The following is a 17,546-nucleotide window of genomic DNA, read 5'->3' on the forward strand; positions in this document are numbered from 1 at the left end:
AGGAAAAAAAATTTGAAAAACCTGTCCTAGACATGGTGGAAAAAAGCAAGCAAGGAAGCATATGGAGCACTTCAAATGAAATGGGGAGACAGGGAAGGGCAGGAAGTGAATCTGAGGGTTTAAGTCAGCAGCAAAGAGCTTCATTAAACCTGCAAACTGTCAGCAAAGAAAAAAGGGCATTTCTTCTCATGTTTTCTCTGCCAGTTTAAACAAGGTCTCCTTCCAAGCACTTCCTGTGAAAGCTTGGCAACAAAACTGCCACCAGAGGATTATAAACATTTTTAAAAAGGAGGATTTTGAGAGATCTAGCATCTCTTCCCTTTTAACTGTACTAGTGAGCAGACAATATTTGGGCACTTGGGCTTCTGCAAGTGACCCCACCCCAAAAGATTTTGCTTCTCTGTATGCTTGAATCACATCACCTAAGGAATACCACCATTTTTTCCAAATCTGTGAGCAGACAATTCTGGTATCATAACAGTGAAAAATAATTTAAGTAGGCCTCAACATCAAAGGCTTCTTTCATCCCTCCCTGAAAAAGACTAGAGGTGGGGGAAGAAAAACCACAACCAACCAAAGGGGCAACAAAAAAAAGACCCCACCACAAAACATCCCCTAAAAATGATACCATTTTAAGTGCTGCAGCCATGACAATATACTAGAAAACTAAAATATATATATATCGATCTGCCTTGCAAAAGAATCAAAATTTTATTGTTTTGCCCAAGTAGCTTTCCCCAAATCAAATAATAAAAGTTTAATTTTGGCAAAGTCTCATATGAAGAACAATTTGCAAAAGAAATCAAAGCATAGTTTATAAGGTTTGGAAAATGTAGCATGTGAGATCAGTTTTACAGTAAAAACAAACAGCTTTGTTAAAACATTTAAGGCAACTTCATTCAACTTTCTATTTCTAGATAGTTATAAATTCTTGTCTGCTATAAACTCATTGTCTGCTCATGACTAACACAGATAATATAAATACTTTTCCAAGATAAGAGATTGGATTGGACAACAGACATAGTCAGGATATCCCACTTGCATTGTCTTAGCATCATCACTCTTCATTTAACAATTTTATCCATAATTTTGACACTTAGTGAGGCAAGAAAACTACAAAGCCAAAACACAACCAACAAAATTCATGTATCTTAGATTTAAGCTACCTCCTTAAGAATTCTTAGTTAAAAGTCATCCATTTCCGCTGATTTCACAAACACCATCACCATTGTATACTACATTATTAACAATACAAGCATGGACCATGGTCCTGCTTACTTAAAACATGGCACAGCCTGGCACAATTTTCACACTCTGTAATACTCATCCTGGCATCATTCAACTTTATTAAAATTCAACAGTTTCATAAACTGACAATTAACAAACAGTTTTCGAAGGCTGTAAACAGGCACTCTGTCATCACTGAACAAAAGCATCCTAAGTTGCTTTTAACATCACCATTACATTTTTCTAACAGTTGTCTTCCTTTCCTTACTACACACTGCACAGAACAGCTCACCTACTTTCATTGTGTGGTACTTTCAAGCCTATGACACTGAAATGTAGAAGTATTAATTAAATTTTTTTTGTTTGTTTGTTTTGAATGAGTATTGCATTGGTGTAGTTTGATTGTCATGTGTTTTTTATGTCACCAGCCTTGACTTCTGTAAGGCCTAGGACATGGTCACACACAACATCCCTGTCACTCATTAGGGAGACACAGGTTTGATGATACAGGTTGGATGACAAGGAATTGGCTAAATGACCACGTCCAAAGTGTTTGAATCAATGGCTCAACTTCCTGAATCTGGGTCCTGGCGACTCCCTATATCAGAAGGCTGGAGGATGAATGGATTGAGAGAAACTGTGTCAAGAAGGCCTTGAGGATTCTGGTTGTCAGAAAGGAAAAATAAAAAAATAAAAAAAAAAACAAACAAAAAACAGACATGAGCCAATAACGTGCAGTTGCCAATTGTACCCTTGGCTGCACAAAGAAAAATGGAAAAGTGTGGCCAGCAGGCTGAAGGAGGGGAAGCCCTGCCTGCAGTGCTGTGTCCTGCTCTGGGTCCCCAACATAAGAGGGACATGGACCTGCTGGAACCAGTCCAGAGGAGGGTCACAAAGATGATCAGAGGGCTGGAGCACCTCTCCTATGAAAGCAATCTGAGGTCACTGGGTTTGTTACGTCTGGAGAAGAGAAGGCTTCAGGGGAACCTTATGGCACCTTCTAGTACCTAAAGGAGGCTACAACAGTGCTGAAAAGAGACTTTTTCCAACCAGAGCATGTAGTGATAAGACAAGGGGGAATGGCTTTAAAATGAAATATAATTGGTTTAGATTAGCCATTAGGAAAAATTTCCCCATATTCTATGATTTTAGAAAATGAAGTTTTTAAAACCTATTTAAAATAGGATATCTAAATCCTAGTGCAGTCGCATAACAAGACACAACTCTCCCAACCAACAAAACCTGCCATATTTTATTCTTTCCTGCCTCCCCCATCCCTAGTAAGTTTTTCTGAAGTGCTACGGAAAAGATTAAGTTTTATATTAAGGACAAGTCTTCAGGTGTATTTCCCTCTTTAGTCCAAAATTCCTGCTGTGGGAATTAAAAAAAAAAATCAAAAGATAATTTACTGAAAAGTAAAATATACTACAAGAAGAAAGGAAATTATTATAATAAATTCAAGGGAGCTTTAGAATCCAAAATTCAAATCGCCTTTCTACAAAGAAAAGTTAATAATAAAAATTAACCCAGCAGAGACATAGTTCAGCTCTAATATAGTTATAACTTTACAAAATAAATTAGCTGACTTTCTAGAAGTACAGATTGGTCATTTAAAAAGAATTACAGAATTTTCCAACATTCAATAACTATTCAAACTATTCCTAAAAATCACATAAAGCCTCAAATTTGATAAGCTTTTCAACTACACTTTTGCAGAGGTGTGAGAAGTATCCCATTTTCTCTCTTAAAGCAGTCTCCCACTGAAAGAAAAAAAAATATCAATTTTCTTACACCGGTTTTATTAGGTTTAAATGTGCTGTTTTTCCAAGAATAAGCTCACTGTAAACTCCTACCTGAAAACACAAAAACACATTCATGAAACTAAACAACCACTTTACTCTGCCTCCTTATGTTCTAAAAGATTAAATCATGCAGTCCAAACAATTTTAAGGAGCCTACTTCTACAGACAAGTGGAGTTTTGAATGTCTCTGAGGACAAGAGGTTTCACATTCTCTCTGAGCACTTGTTCACCAGACTCATGGTTCAAAACAAACAAGCCCCCAAAATAGTAATAATAAAAAACCACAAACATACCCCCTCAAAACCTTCTCAAAAGTAAGAATTTCTACTCTATCAGTTTTCTCCCCTTACATGTACTCCATACTTGGAGAAATCAATATGACCTTCTCCCAGTCTCTTGTCTAAGGCTGAAGAAGTGATGTGCTCTAGGCCCTAAATCACCTTGGTGAACCTCACCTGGACTTGTGGCAGTCTATAATTTCTTCCATGTATTGGTGAACTGCAAACACAGTACTTTGGATGTGGTCCCACAGTTCCTGACAGGGGGGAAGAACCACTATTTTCTGGCTGCAGCTTTACTAACACAGCCCGGTACGTGGCTGGCCTTTGTCACTGTGGACCCACACTCAACAGCTCATCCACCTGAGTCCAAGGTTCTTCCTTAGAAAACTGTCTTCTGGCCAGCCTGTACTGCTGCACATGGCAATTCCATCCATCCCTAGGGCAGGATTTCATATTTCTCTTCAATGAGTCACACAAGGCTCCTCCTGTAACTTCCTCAAGCAACTTCCCCAAGTCCCACTGAAGGGTGACTATTGCCACCACATTAAATTACTTGGAATGGTCCAAATAAACTTGAGATCACATTCAAGCCTACCATCCACCCAATTAAAAGATACCAAATAGTCTAATCCCAAAACTGATCCTGGAAGGCACTGGTGTCAGTTGCAACCTGATGCCAGCTGAACTTTGCTTCATTGATTCCCCACCCTCTGGGTTGGCAACCCAGCCCACGTCCCAGCCACCCTGCAGATCCCTTACCTGGTCCATCTCTCACCAGCTTGGACAGAAGGCTCCCAGAGCACACCATGTCTAAGGTCTGACAGTCCTACAGACTCTTGTTTAGTAGGAAGTTACCTCCAGCATAATACTGACTTTTAGCTCTTAACTAAGAGAAAACCAAGAAATTAAAAGACTCTACTGGCATCCTAAGTTTCTATTTCTGCATCAGAAAGAGTTTTATATTTCTTCTGTTAAGAAATGTAACAAGAAGGATAAAACAAGAAAGGCCAAGATAGAGGGGACTATTAAAAAGAAAGAAAAAGCATACACTTTCCAGCTTAACCACAGCAACAGCACAACTTCAGGCCTCTCTTTTCACCACTGACTAAAAGAGACAAGAAGGCCACGTGCACCCACAGGCACATCTATGTGTGTAAAGGGGGAAATGGAATCCTTACATTTTGTTGCTTTTTCACAGGATCATTAAAGGATCCATAATCACCACCATCAAGCCCACTGTACTAAAAAATCTTACTTGTCACAATGCTTATACAAAAGCTCAGCATTAGCCCACTGACAGCAATATTTACAAGCCATTTCGTATAGCTATAGATAAATAACACAGATCAACACTCTGTCATTAGAAATATAAAATAACTGTTCGTTGCACTTCTCAGCAGGGAAGTGGACTTCCAGCTGCACTCCTTCAGGAAAGGAAAATCATGCCATTATCTCAAGGCTTTTCCTTTGTCCTCACCAATAAACTTTAGACCTCTTGGCCAGTATCAGAACCTGGCTGAACAGCCCCAAAGAGAAGTACCAAAACATGCTACTAACTGGACTCTGAGAAGTTTCCCATGAGATATAAAAAAGCCATTAGTTAAGAGCCCTTTTTTTAGAACATGCTTATATTGCCTACCTTTGCATTTGAAACAATACTGATAATTATCATTCTCAGCTTGATTCTGCCTAATGGTTTTATTGCAAGGCACTATTCCATTCAAAATGAGATGCTATGATCTTTCTTACAATTATGCTCTGTTAATTTGCTCCACATCTGCTGTTTAAAATTATTAAAAGCCATCCTTATTCATATTGTTACAAATCACAAAGACAGTTATGAAAATTGAGTTTTACTCTTTGTAATAAGAAACATACTGGAAATTAAATCAACCAATCTCATTCTGTTCCGAGTCATTCACATGCAGTTCTTCAGTGATACCCTGCTGAAATACAAACATGGCTTTGTGGGTTGTTTCCCCCTCTCTGTTTTCTTAAGAGTACTTTTTTATTGCTTTTTAACTATGGAAGGTGTCTCCACAGGACTCAAACCTAAACATTAGAGTCAACTTTAAGTCGTGTCACTATAAGTGTCTCCCCTCCATGGGGGCCAAGTTCCCATGACTACATGGTACACACTCCGTCAGGGTTTATCTGCACTGCATACTGAACGGAGTGCACCAAAGAGCACTTTCACAGCTTCCTAACTGATGAGTAAACATGAAGAAGCCTGTTGGGAGTTCAAAACAAGAAGCAGTACTTCTCAAAAAAACATATGAGGTACCAAATGCACTAAGTACTTTCATAAATATGCCTAAAATGAATACAAATTCTCAAAAGGCAAAACTAATTCATCTGCCATGACTGAAACTTTGAGCTACCAGTGAGTGTTTCTTATTTTTCCTCACATCAGTCACATTTAAGTAAAAGGAGATTGCCTGCTTATTACAGACGAATGCTTTGACTGCTATCAAATGAAGGGTAAAACTGATTACACACTAAATGAATAAATACTGTAGCATGCAAATATAAAAGCATCCTCAGCTGCATTTTAAATACAATACACTGCTGTCAACTCCATCTGTATCACATTTTCAGTGTTGTGATTGGGAGTCACCCATGTGCTCTCACTGTGGCCTCTGTATTTCAGAATGCTCACATGCCCATCTTCACATCTCTGTTGCAATTTGTCATTCAATGCAAAAGCAGCAACAATTATCCTGAGTTTTACTAACTACACAAATAAATTTTTCTTATCTGTTATTTTTAGGACGGTTTGCTATCAAAAGCATACTTCCTCAAAAACTGAAGATTGCTCATGGTCTGTTACATAAACCAGCTCTGAAGTACAAAGCTCTCTATGATGCAAGACTGCTTCAAACTGCCATAAGTAATAATTTACAAGGCTAGGAAAAGCTGAGTTGAAGTCCAATGCTGCTGGAGTTCCCTGGATTCACCTCCGAAAAATAAAAATATATTTTAATTTTAAAAAATGGAGAAATACAAAGATTAGCATGCTATATTTTATTTGTTGCAACTATATAGAAGTGATACTTCGAAAGAAATTAGGTGACAGAAATTTTTTCTATTTTCTTGATGCACACATAAAATAGATCCTACCCATAATCACAGCCCAGGCTAATGAACAAAGTCTACACATAATACCAGCAAAAGTTGATTCAGAATGGAAATGCTCCTGTTCTCATGCATGGTTTCATCTGCCTCCCTTGATAGAACACTTTGTCACTGGAAAAGGATCTTGTGGTGGAAAAGTGTATGAAATCACCACAGAAGATCAAATGTTAGAGAAAGAAAAAGCATACACTTTCCAGCTTTATAGAAGTTTCAGTGCTACACAAGTTTCAACAAAATTATAAGGAGGAAAAATGCTGTCCCCCTCATCCTCATGCCAGAAGTCCTTCCTCACAGTGGAATAAGAAATAAATGCATAAACTGAAGCCCACAGGGAAAGCTACATATGGGAAACTGTGAAAATGATTCATACACAACACATTTTGAAAGAAAAATTTTTAAAAAGGCAAAACAAAAAAAGTAACAACCCCATACTTTCCCCTTTCCCATCTCTAATCTTAGAGATGTATCCATGACATGAAGAAGAACATGAGAAATCTTCTCCTTTCAGGCTATGTTAGATTCTACCAGACTTGCACCAAGAACAACAAAATGTGTATGAGGCTGAGCAGGAGCCAGACAGTCATTCTTTTACTGATACAGATGCACACATCTGTTAAAGGACCAGCCTAGAGTGACAGACTGCTGTGCTCAGGCAGATCAGCACAGTGAGAAACAAAATGAGCAACAATCATTGCTGGAAGAGTGTTGGTTTGGGGTTTTTTTAACTAAAAAACAAAACATAACAAAACCAAAACCTGAAAGCAAAATGCAAACATATCTGCAGCCAATCTAATTGTCAGAAAACACATTTTGAGTTTTCAGCTTCTCACTCAAGTGCAAAAGAAAGAAAGAAATAACATTAATCATTAAAGATGTTCAAGTATTACAGAAGTACAACAGTAAAATAGGCATTAAACTGCAAAATCAGCATCATCACAACTGAAGCTATTCTTTATTTTATCATCAGCTTATAGCTGTCCCTTCATATCTACCAGCCTGACTAAAGAGAGTTTAAATATTTAAGCTTAATCTCTGTCTCCAGACAGTCCTGCACAACATCTGCTACTTTAAGAGAAAGACTCAGAACTGCCTGGTCATGATAACTGAGCTATCCCTTGAGTGTAAAGATGTCCTTTCAGCTGGAGCTGGGACACAGCAGAATGATAATCAAGACAGTCTTGTGGTGATCCCACATGTGCACTACTTATTCTCAGAACAGATGTCATCATTCTCTAAAAATTCCAACTAGCTCATAAAGTAATATTAACTCAATGATTAAAATCAACTTTTCAAAATCTATTTGAGTAATACAATCATGGAGCTTCTGTGGATATAAAAGCATGTCTGGTCAAAACAGAGCAGAGGCTGTATTTTAAGAGACTATATCAGTGATCTGTCTGTATTTACCATTTAGGCTTTTTACTTTAAAAAAAAAATACCCATCCATTTACATATGCAATAATTCCCTCTTCATATGATCATTACAGATTGATATAATGGCTTGGGTCAGAAGAGACCTTAAAGAGCATCAAGTTCCACCCCTTGCCATGGGCAGAGACACCTTCCACTGGACCACACTGCTCAAGGTCCCATCCAGCCTGGCCTTGAACACTTCCAGGGATGGGGCATCCACAGCTCCTCCGGGCAGCCTGTTCCAGTGTCTCACCACTCTCAGAGTAAAGAATTTGTTCCCTATATGTAATTCAGTTGAAAGCCATTCCCTCCTGTCCTGACACTCCACATCCTTGTAGAATGTCCCTCTCCAACTCTCTTGTAACCACCTTTAGGCCCTGGGAGGCTACTCTAAGGTCTCCCCAGAGCCTTCTCTTCTACAAGCTGAAAACTCCAACTCTCTCAGCCTTTCTAAAGAGGAAAGGTGTTGCATTATAAAAGAAACCTCTCACCTGCATGCAGAAATATGTTAAAAATATCTTTTTTTGCATGAATGTAAGATTATGCTGAAGAAATCAACCGAAAGGAGTACAGATTGCAAATTCTCTCAAATTCAATCTATATTATGATATAATTGTTTTTTTCTCCTTCTATGAGTTTGAGAAAAAGCCCTATTATTTTAGCAATAGAATGAACTTTAAAATGTGTGTTTATTTGGAGGCAATTACACAACACTTATGCTAAAAAAAAAAATATTTATAAAACAATCTTGCAGCTTTCGGTAATTACTGTTAAAGATGCCTAAGCCTGGCAAGAAATATGGCAGGGTCTTTTTTTAAATTTGGTGTGACTGGATGACAAAAATCTAAGCTTGATCTTTTAAAAGGAAAAAAGAAAACAAACTTGAAAATCTTCCTAAATTTCAGTAGTTTTAAACAATGTAGCATGAAACCTTCCTAGTCAATAAACTGCTATAGAGTAGCATGTTCTTTCTACTGTCTTTGATTAATATTATGGCAGATTTAAATAAAGTTTGGGTGGAAGATTTCCTTTCATTTTGTCTGTTGCTTTAATAAGTTGAGAACAGAGAAGACCTTTGGAGGAGCACTTCCATGGTTCTCATTTTAGGAGATATGCCTTTGTGCTTTGTTAGGCCTTCCACTGAAAACTTACGGAATGCAAACTCATCAGAACCAGTAAACATGTCTGCTCTGATTTTTCAGTTGAAACTTGTTCCAAAATTGCATATGACTGGATCCAAAATCTCCTCTGAAAATGATTTAAATAGGAAAAAGAGTAGTAAGTAGGAAATAATAGGTAGCAATTCACCCAGCTGAACACACTGCCCCTCTACTGATGGACAAGCAAGTGAGAAAATCAGCCAATAAGTCCATCACCTCTTACTATTTCAGAAAACTTGTTCGTTGTGATGCAGGAACAGTAAACTCACAATTTTTTAATAACTTCACTGAACTAGGCAAAGGCATCCACACAAAACCATTTCTTTTTTGTCACATTCTTTATGAAAAGGTTGTTCTTATCTAACCACTGATCTGAGCTACAGCAGGAATTACACCGGACTCAGGTTGGGAAGCAGAGCTAACTTTCATTAAATCTGTTTAACTTCCCTTCCATTTCTGTTCAGAAAATAGTTCCAGTTTGCAACGTTGCTTAGAATAAAGAAAATAATTAGTTAAGCACAAACTAGCTCATGGTCGCTGAGGTAGGTGCAGGTTGTGCTGAATTAAATTAGCTGTAGAATAACGACCTCAGATCCTTCAGGCAGCAGCGCCATAACAGCACGGAGCCTGACACTGCCTGCAAAAGCCCAGAGAGAGCTCCAGCCCAGATGCAACATTCAGTTAAAAATCAAACAGCTGCAAGGATGGAACCATCCCCTTTCCCTTAACACAGCAGGCTCAACACTGAAGTTCAGGAGCTGCTTGAGTTCTTAGGTCATTCACCACACATCAACAACAGCAGCAGGAGCTACAGAACACCCACTTCAACCACTCGTTTTAATCCCGCGTTTCACAGAACTCACTGCTTTAGGTAACCAGGTGTATAGAAACCAACCCAGCTTGAAAGCAGCAGCAGCAAAACCGTGTCTTCATTGTAATTGTACTCGCATGCACAAAGACTCCAAAGGAGCCTTTTGCTAGCCACATCATGACTGTATTTCCTCATGCAAATTATTAACTATAAATTTGGGAGAGTTGCAGATTTTTTGCACATGTTAACAGTGGAGCCTGTTTAAATCTCGTTTCCCACCAAATAATTCTTTTTTGTATTTACAGATAATAAAAAAATAATGCAAAACAAGTCCACTTTAAACTACAATCAGTTCAAATAGGGCACATAAAACAGTTATTCAAACAAAAGAAATTCAAAGAAGAGCAACAAAAGCAACAGAAGTACCCACCATTCTTTATTCCCCGATTTTTTCTCAAATCTGGCATAAAAGCTTCTAAAATACACACAGTCCACACAAATAGTGCAGAACACTGTGTATTTATCTTCTATATTTTGTTTCTCTTTGGAAAGACATTATCACATTCAGCCCGAACTGATGTATCTCCCAAACCATGAAAGCATTACTGTATTCTTACCCTAGAAGTAAGTCACCAGTGATGACAAAATATATATTATTTAACTCTATGCATGCTGTCAAGTGTACTAATAAGCATATCAATGTCCGTACCTATTTCACATAGTTAAGAACAGGGGGCAGGAATTCTGTCAAACACTAACCTAACAGGTTGATTTTTAAGAAATCTATCATGGCTTAGTTACAAGAGAAAAGAAAAACCAAACCAGTGACAATTATGGAAAAGTTACAGATGTTAATCTAGGTTACATAATAAAAATAAAATACATCATTCTAAATGTGAACTTGCGATCACTCTAGTCAGTTGCCAGACAATAGCGCTGTTACAGTTTTGAACATAGACAGTTTTTCTATTAAAACTTCAGCTGATCTGAATCCTGTGGCATTATATTTCCATACCCAAGACTATCAAGCAAAAACCATAATTAAATAATTAATACTCGTTCCTTGCATACCAAATGTTTTGCTCATGCCAACACATTCAGCAGAACTAAAAGACTCTATTAAATCCATCTCCTAGATACGCGCTGGCTCCTGAAGAATCGACAAATACTTGATGAACTAAGTGTATAATCCAAAACAACAACTAACTGCAGCCTCTGCAAAACCAGCAAAAATCGGTCTTCTTTCGGCGTCATTATGCTTGTACCTTCAAGCAAGCACAGGGCAAGAGAAGAGCTGTACACTGTCTGGTTTTAAAGTCATTTGGAAGACATTTCCTCATAACCACTGACCTAGTCCATAGGAAATCACTCTGAAACCTCAAATAGGAAGCAGTGGACTGATATTCCTTGGAAACCAGCTCTGGAAGTTTATCCATTTTCATGCTCCTATTTCTTGACAGCAGAGCATTTAAATGATGGTCATAACAAGCATGAAAAAACCCCAGCACTGAGGCTTCAAGGTTGAAGTGCTGAGACCGTATAATCTCTTCTGCTGCATTATTTTGCTTCTCTCCTTCCACCAATTCTGTTTTCATATTTCCCTCTCTCCACATTCATCTCTTCATCCTTACCTCATTTCTTAAACCAAGTCTGCCTTGGCAGATTTCTGCAGAGTTCTGTGCTTACTTGATGTAATGAGTGGCTGGGGAAAACCTCTACTAAGGCTCCCAAACAAAACTCACCCCTCATCTTCCCTCTGAAAATCCCAACATTCACGCATTTTTTTCTACTGCAACAACTGACAACACTGAAAACACCAAGAAGTACCACAGCAACATTTAAATTCAGACAACTGCTTTACGCACTAATCTTTGAGACGCCAGAGCAGGAAAGCTTTCTGTAACTAGCTCAACACAAGGGCAAAGTCCCACAATTAAAAGACCAGATTACATGCATACCAACGCCTCTGGCTCCTGTGGATTTGGGCGGGTGGTGCTGCCCCGTCCCTGATGCTCTCTCAAAGGCATACAGAAAAAGAAATTAATAAAAAGGAACAAAAAAGAGGGGAAATGATAAAAAACAGGGGATAGGGTGTAGGGTGTGGACGCTTTACCTCTTCCAGCAGCGTGACCGTGTTCCTGCAGTTCTGCAAGCGGGTGGTGAAGCTGGAGGTGGTCGGGGAGTTGTAATCCTCTGTGGTCTCGGCGATGAACTCCGACACGGTGATCTGGTCCGGCATGATCCTGCCCCACCGGTAAAGCCCAGGAGAAGCCGGGCACACAGATCCGGAGAGAGGGGAAGCCAAGTTTCGAGGGGAAAGGTGGGGGGAAAAAATAAGAAAACGAAAAAAAAAAAAAAAAAAAAAAAAGCAGAGGGAAGAAGATGTTAACAGCCAGCAGAGACCCGCAGCATCAAAGCACCGGAGCCGCAGAGGGAGGCTGAAGCTTCACCCTCTACATCCAGCCTCTCCCCGGCCGCCCCCTCCTCCTCCGGACAGGAGGTGAAGGGGGAGAGGCCCCCGCACGGCGCCCCTCGCTCAGCCCCGCCGGTGGGGAGCGCTCCCGCGGCCGCCTCCGAGCAGCCCAGCTCGGCCCCGCCGCGGCGCTGCGGGGAGGGCGGCGGGAGGGGAGCGGCGACCGCGCCGGGCTCAGCCCCTTTCCCCACCCGCGCCGACCCCCGCACGCCCCCCACCCCGGCCGCCGCTCCCGCCCGCGTCGAGCACTGACTTGTGCGGGCTCGGGCTGCGCCCCCCGGGCGGGGGAGGCGGGGCCGGGCCGGGCGCGGCGGGGACGCGGGGCCGCGCTGACGGGCACCGCTGACGGGCACGCGCCGCCCGCCGCCGCTACGCGCGACAACGAGGAAGCGGCTCCGCGCAGGCGCGGCCGGCGCTCCCCTCCCCCGGCCCCGCGGTTTCTGAGGGGGGGAGGCTGCCACTCTTTCGTTTTCTTATCGTAAAAAAGGGCTTTTTGGTGGAAGCTGGCAAGGTCGGGGATGCTGGCCTGCCGTACTGTCCCTAAGCGGGAGAATGAACTTCCCGTGCCTTCTTCTGGCAGCGGGGAGGAACCCTGCCCGCCTCGGGCTGCCGCTCCGCTCCCGCTCCACGGAACCCTCAGGGCGAGTCGGAGGGTCTCTTGTTTCTTTTTTTTCCTTTCCTTAAATCCGTCACGGCCGGTCGGAGCCCATCCGCCGGTGATGTGGAGCCGACGATTCGTGCAGCCACCGCTGAGGGAGCCACCCCTCTGGGCAGTCTTGACTGAATAGGTTTTTACGCTCCGTGGTCTTAGTTAATTTTTAAGAAGTCCTGCTACGATTTAGAGAAGCCCTTGAAGTTGCTATTGCCGATTTTGCGTTGCTAGCTCTGCTCCTGAGCCTTTCCAGAGCAGAGCTGTCTCTGCTGCCGTGGCCGGGTCGCACAGCCCAGCGCGGTGTCCCAGAGCAGCGCTGGCCCGAGACCTGAACCGCGGGTTCACAGCCCTGTGTCCGCTCACAAGCAGTATTTCTGAATAGTTAACGTCTCCTTTATCCATTGTTATATTTTGTAACTCGGGAAACTGACAGACCTTTTCTTCTTCTTCTTCTTCTTTTTTTTTTTTTTCTTTTAAAGCTTAGGTGTGGGGTCCCATATGTTCATTTCTAAAGAAGGCTAAGTCTCAGGAGGCTCAAGTAATTGTGGTCATCTGCTGCATCAGTGTGATTTATTTAGCCTTACTGTGTGATTTCCTCCTCCTTATATCTGCGATTCTCTCCACACAAGCTGGGCCATTCAGGAATGGTAAATATTCTCAAATCTGAACAATTGAGTTTGAGCAATACTATATGGCTGTCTCCATTTCAAAAGATTTTATGTTCTCTGTTTAAGTACCTACCACATTACAGTGTGGTTAAGTCTGTACATTGCATGTAATTCTAATAAAATGCCTGTGCAACTCAAAAATAGTTTACAGTATCAACTAAAAAATGCAATGCCTGAGTAAGGATAAAAAGGAGATGTCTGATTTGAGTATACCCATAAAAAAATTACTTCTATGCAGTTCTGTCAGCAAAAATATCACCAATACTCCTGAGCAGTGGTCCTGCCTGAACATGTTTCTGTATTTCATTGGCTTAGTAGAAGCCCTCCATATGGCCATGTGATTGCTGCTGCTGCTGCTGCTTCACGTGATCCTGTTTTCTGGCACAAAGGCTCTGAGCTTGTACAGATGATTGTTAAACGTCATGAGACTCTGAAAGGTAGAGTAGGCAAGAGGAGGAGGAAGCCAAGAAAAGAACTGTGTGGGAGTTACAGTGAAAAATGGATTTGGGCAAAAGAAATGAAGCACTGAAGAAGCGGCAAGAGAGATAGGAAGAAAATCAGTTGATGATTGTGTTCATAGGAGCAGTGGAGGAGGAAGAGAGACCAAGAAGATAAAAATGGCTGGTGGCATCAAAAGCAGTATGGAAAGGAGTGTAAAGAACTGGCTGGGGGGTTGGGCCAGGGAAGAGCTGTTGGTAACATCCAAAAGAGCTGTTTTGGCCTAGTCTGCTTGGAAACTGGATGGGTGAGGGATATGGCCTGAGGGCCAAGCAGGGTCTCTGTGGTCATCCCCTATAATTTCCTGCTGAACATCAATCATGGGCTGTCACACAGCTGTTCCTGGTGGTCCAATGGTCAGCCACAGTGTTCAGATTAGGAGGGTTCCCGATCCCTCGCTGGCAGATTTCAAGTGAGGATAAATCCATCACACTGGTAGACAAACTGGTTTAATTAATTGGGTACTCTCACTGTTAGGGTTGAATTGTTCTTCTTCAGGCTGAAGTTATTGAGCTTGACCATTAATCTCTGGATTGTAAAATAACCACATCTGTTACTCCAAAAAATCCCCCCAGAAGCTGAACATATTGCTAAAGACATACTTTCTTTGATACTATTTTGTATAAATTTAAACTACAGAATTGAAGAGCATATTCAACTAAGAAAGAGAGAAGACTGGCCAGGGAAATTGTAGCAGTGAAGAGTGACAGAAGTGAAGGCAGAGCAGAAAGTGCAACTGAACTTTTGTGTTTCCTCATCAGGGAAAAAAGTTGTCTTCTAAAAAGGCATATTAAATGTATAAGAAATAGAATGAGTACAGAAGACTGCTGGTAAATAAAGAGAATGGCACAATGCCTAAAAATGAAAAAGGAAGATCATAGCTGCCTTTTGGTCTGTTTTTGACAGTTCTGAAATTGTTTACTCTGCCAGAGAGAATACAGTGCTCTGTTTTGCTGCTTAGAAGCAGCATTTCCCCTTCCCCTATTCAAATGTTAGTAAAGAAAATAGCCCTATAGACATGACCTCTTTAGACTTGGATTATTTTCATTTAAACTCACTGGAAACAAGATCAGTTAATTATTGTGATGTTAATAAAAATATACAAGCTGCCTGTAAAAATTTGCTAATGTTTAAACTAGTCAAATTATGTAAGTGTTTCAAATAGCATTCAGTGATTTTCAGATTTAACCATGTTTCCTGTTTTGAATTGTGTTCAGTTTCTGAGATTCAATTCTAAATTTGTAAGATGCGCCCCTCTATAAATTGTCACTAACTGAAATCACTGTTTCACTTCACAAATGTCAAAGAATAATCATCAGAGTGCGAAACTTATATTTCACAGCATCTGCTGTAACCCTGTCTTAGTCTGTGCTAGATCCTAGGTGAGGCTGTGCCACAGCCTTTTTCTCATGGAAGGTTTGCCAGTGAAGTTATGCTTATCTCAATCCTCTTGGTATTCTGAAGTGAAATACATCTTGTCCATACTGGACAAGCTAATGCCAGTGAGGATCATGCAAGCAGCACTGGAAATCTTACTCCTTACTGCTGATGCATTGCAGTCAAGGAAGTTGTGCTGTCTTGCCATCCCACCTGGTGATTCAGTCTACAAATCCACTTGCTTCCCTGGCTTTTATTTTGATTGCAAACAGAAGAGCTAATTACAGCACACTGACTATAATTCTGCAGTAGTGGTGATAGTCACCATGCTTAGGGAGAGGCTAAGGAACATAGCAATGACAAGCTGCAGACACACGTGTTGTGCAATAAACTGAATAGCAATGATAGTGTTCTTCATTTTATAGTATTTTGGACAGCTTATATTTAGATTGAGGTCATCAGTTCACTCACAGGAGCTGAGCAGGAGTGAACAGGTGATGATGTTGACATCACTGTGAACTTGGCAACATGACCAGTATGCGCCAGAGGTGAAGAGCTACACAGCACTTGCACAGCTCTTCACATCATCAATGCAATTAACTATTGAAGCCACACAGCAATGAGGTAGAGAACAGCAAGATTATGTTTCCACTATAGATAAGGAGCCAGATAGATGAGCTTGTGGCCCTGCTGTGTTTGTGGCTGTCTAGCTTTAGTCATGCAAAGTCAGCTCTTCAGGGTATCAACACCTCATCTAGGCTGAGGCTGGTGGTGAATCTCCTGTGGGATGTGATTATGCTGCCTGCAGAGAGCAGCCCCAGGACCACCCTGAGGACACACTTCCCTGCTGCGTAGGAAGCAAACTCACAGATGCAAACTCAGGTGCGGTTGTTGCTTTTGGAAACAAGCTTGACCCGGGTCCCTGGCTGTGCACCAGTGTGTTGTCAAGCATGCTCAGACAAGCTGCCCCCGGGGCCATTTGCAGCCTCTCAGTGTGGCATCGAAGTGAGTTGTTAGCTGGAAAATGGAAATCACTGTGCACATCCGTTCTGTGCAGTGATCCTTCTGATTACTACGGGTGTAGTCATGGCAGGATCTCACATGTCAAATTCAGTGGGTTTTGATTCTCAAGTATTACCATGATGATGCCTTTTTGCAAATACAGGTTTACACTACACTTTTTTCTTGACTTGCAAGGTTTCCATCTTGGCTATTACTGCAGAAAAAAGTGCTGATTTTATAATATGGCAGACAGTAGTGCTTGATTAAAACACCAAATCATTGAAATGCACATGCTTTTGTTGGTAAACTATATAGTTGTTCTTTTTATGCTCCTTAGCATCTCCACAAACATGGAGAGTGTCACCAGCTCAGCAGCAAATAGAAACAGAAGTAGTGTGCTAAAATGCATCAGGAAAATATCCTTAGGCTATGTTTCTCTACTATACTGCTATCCTGGATACGATTATGATTTGGTGTTAGATTCATCCATTTCAGCTAAACACAGCAGTCAGGAGTACTTCCCATCCTCCTCCTGATCCTAACTCTCTTTATGAGATCGTTGTATGACATCAGGCATCCATGGCATTTGATACCTGATAAAGCTGATTTGAGGTTCCCTGAAAAAACATCTGTATGGTAAATTGCTGTTCCTACATTTTTATAGTTTTATTTTCAGATAACTTCTGAAAAAATTAATGGGAAAGGCTTATTTAAATTTATGGCCATAATACTAGAATAGCCACAAATATTTCTGAATATCAGCTCTTCTCATTTGAGTTAGATGCTGGGCTTAGGGGATAAAAGAATCTTCAAATCAACAGAAATCTCAGCAGGATGAGTTATGCTTTTGGTTTTGGGATATCTCACGTGCTAAAACTCTGTAAACTTTTTTTGTTAATGGAACTCTCATAGTTTTGTTTTGCAAAGCAAAACCACCCCTTTTATGTAATGACAAGTAACATCATCACTTTGTACTTCAGCAGGAAATGTTTAGTCAGGAGGCGTTTCACCTCCAGGAGCTGTGTCCTCTCAGAGAACGGTCGGACG

The 17,546-nt window shown here is 41.0% G+C and overlaps 1 protein-coding gene across 2 annotated transcripts in view; it reads right to left on the reverse strand.

The window, feature by feature from the left end:
• Positions 1–17,546, reverse strand: part of ASAP1 (ArfGAP with SH3 domain, ankyrin repeat and PH domain 1) — a 141,316-nt gene that overhangs the window by 99,914 nt on the left and 23,856 nt on the right. Inside the window, exons 1-2 of one of the 2 annotated variants that reach the window (XM_059867190.1) lie at positions 12,556–12,650; positions 11,943–12,072 (exon numbers count right to left, since the gene is read on the reverse strand). In XM_059867190.1, the coding sequence (XP_059723173.1) occupies positions 11,943–12,068 (126 nt within the window). In that variant the 5' untranslated portion in view covers positions 12,069–12,072; positions 12,556–12,650. Of the gene's footprint in view, positions 1–11,942; positions 12,073–12,555; positions 12,651–17,546 lie in introns of those variants that run through there. The other variant, XM_059867184.1, reaches the window with a different exon arrangement.

The sequence above is a fragment of the Haemorhous mexicanus genome, chromosome 1 (genome assembly GCF_027477595.1).
Source record: "Haemorhous mexicanus isolate bHaeMex1 chromosome 1, bHaeMex1.pri, whole genome shotgun sequence".
NCBI lineage: Eukaryota > Metazoa > Chordata > Aves > Passeriformes > Fringillidae > Haemorhous > Haemorhous mexicanus.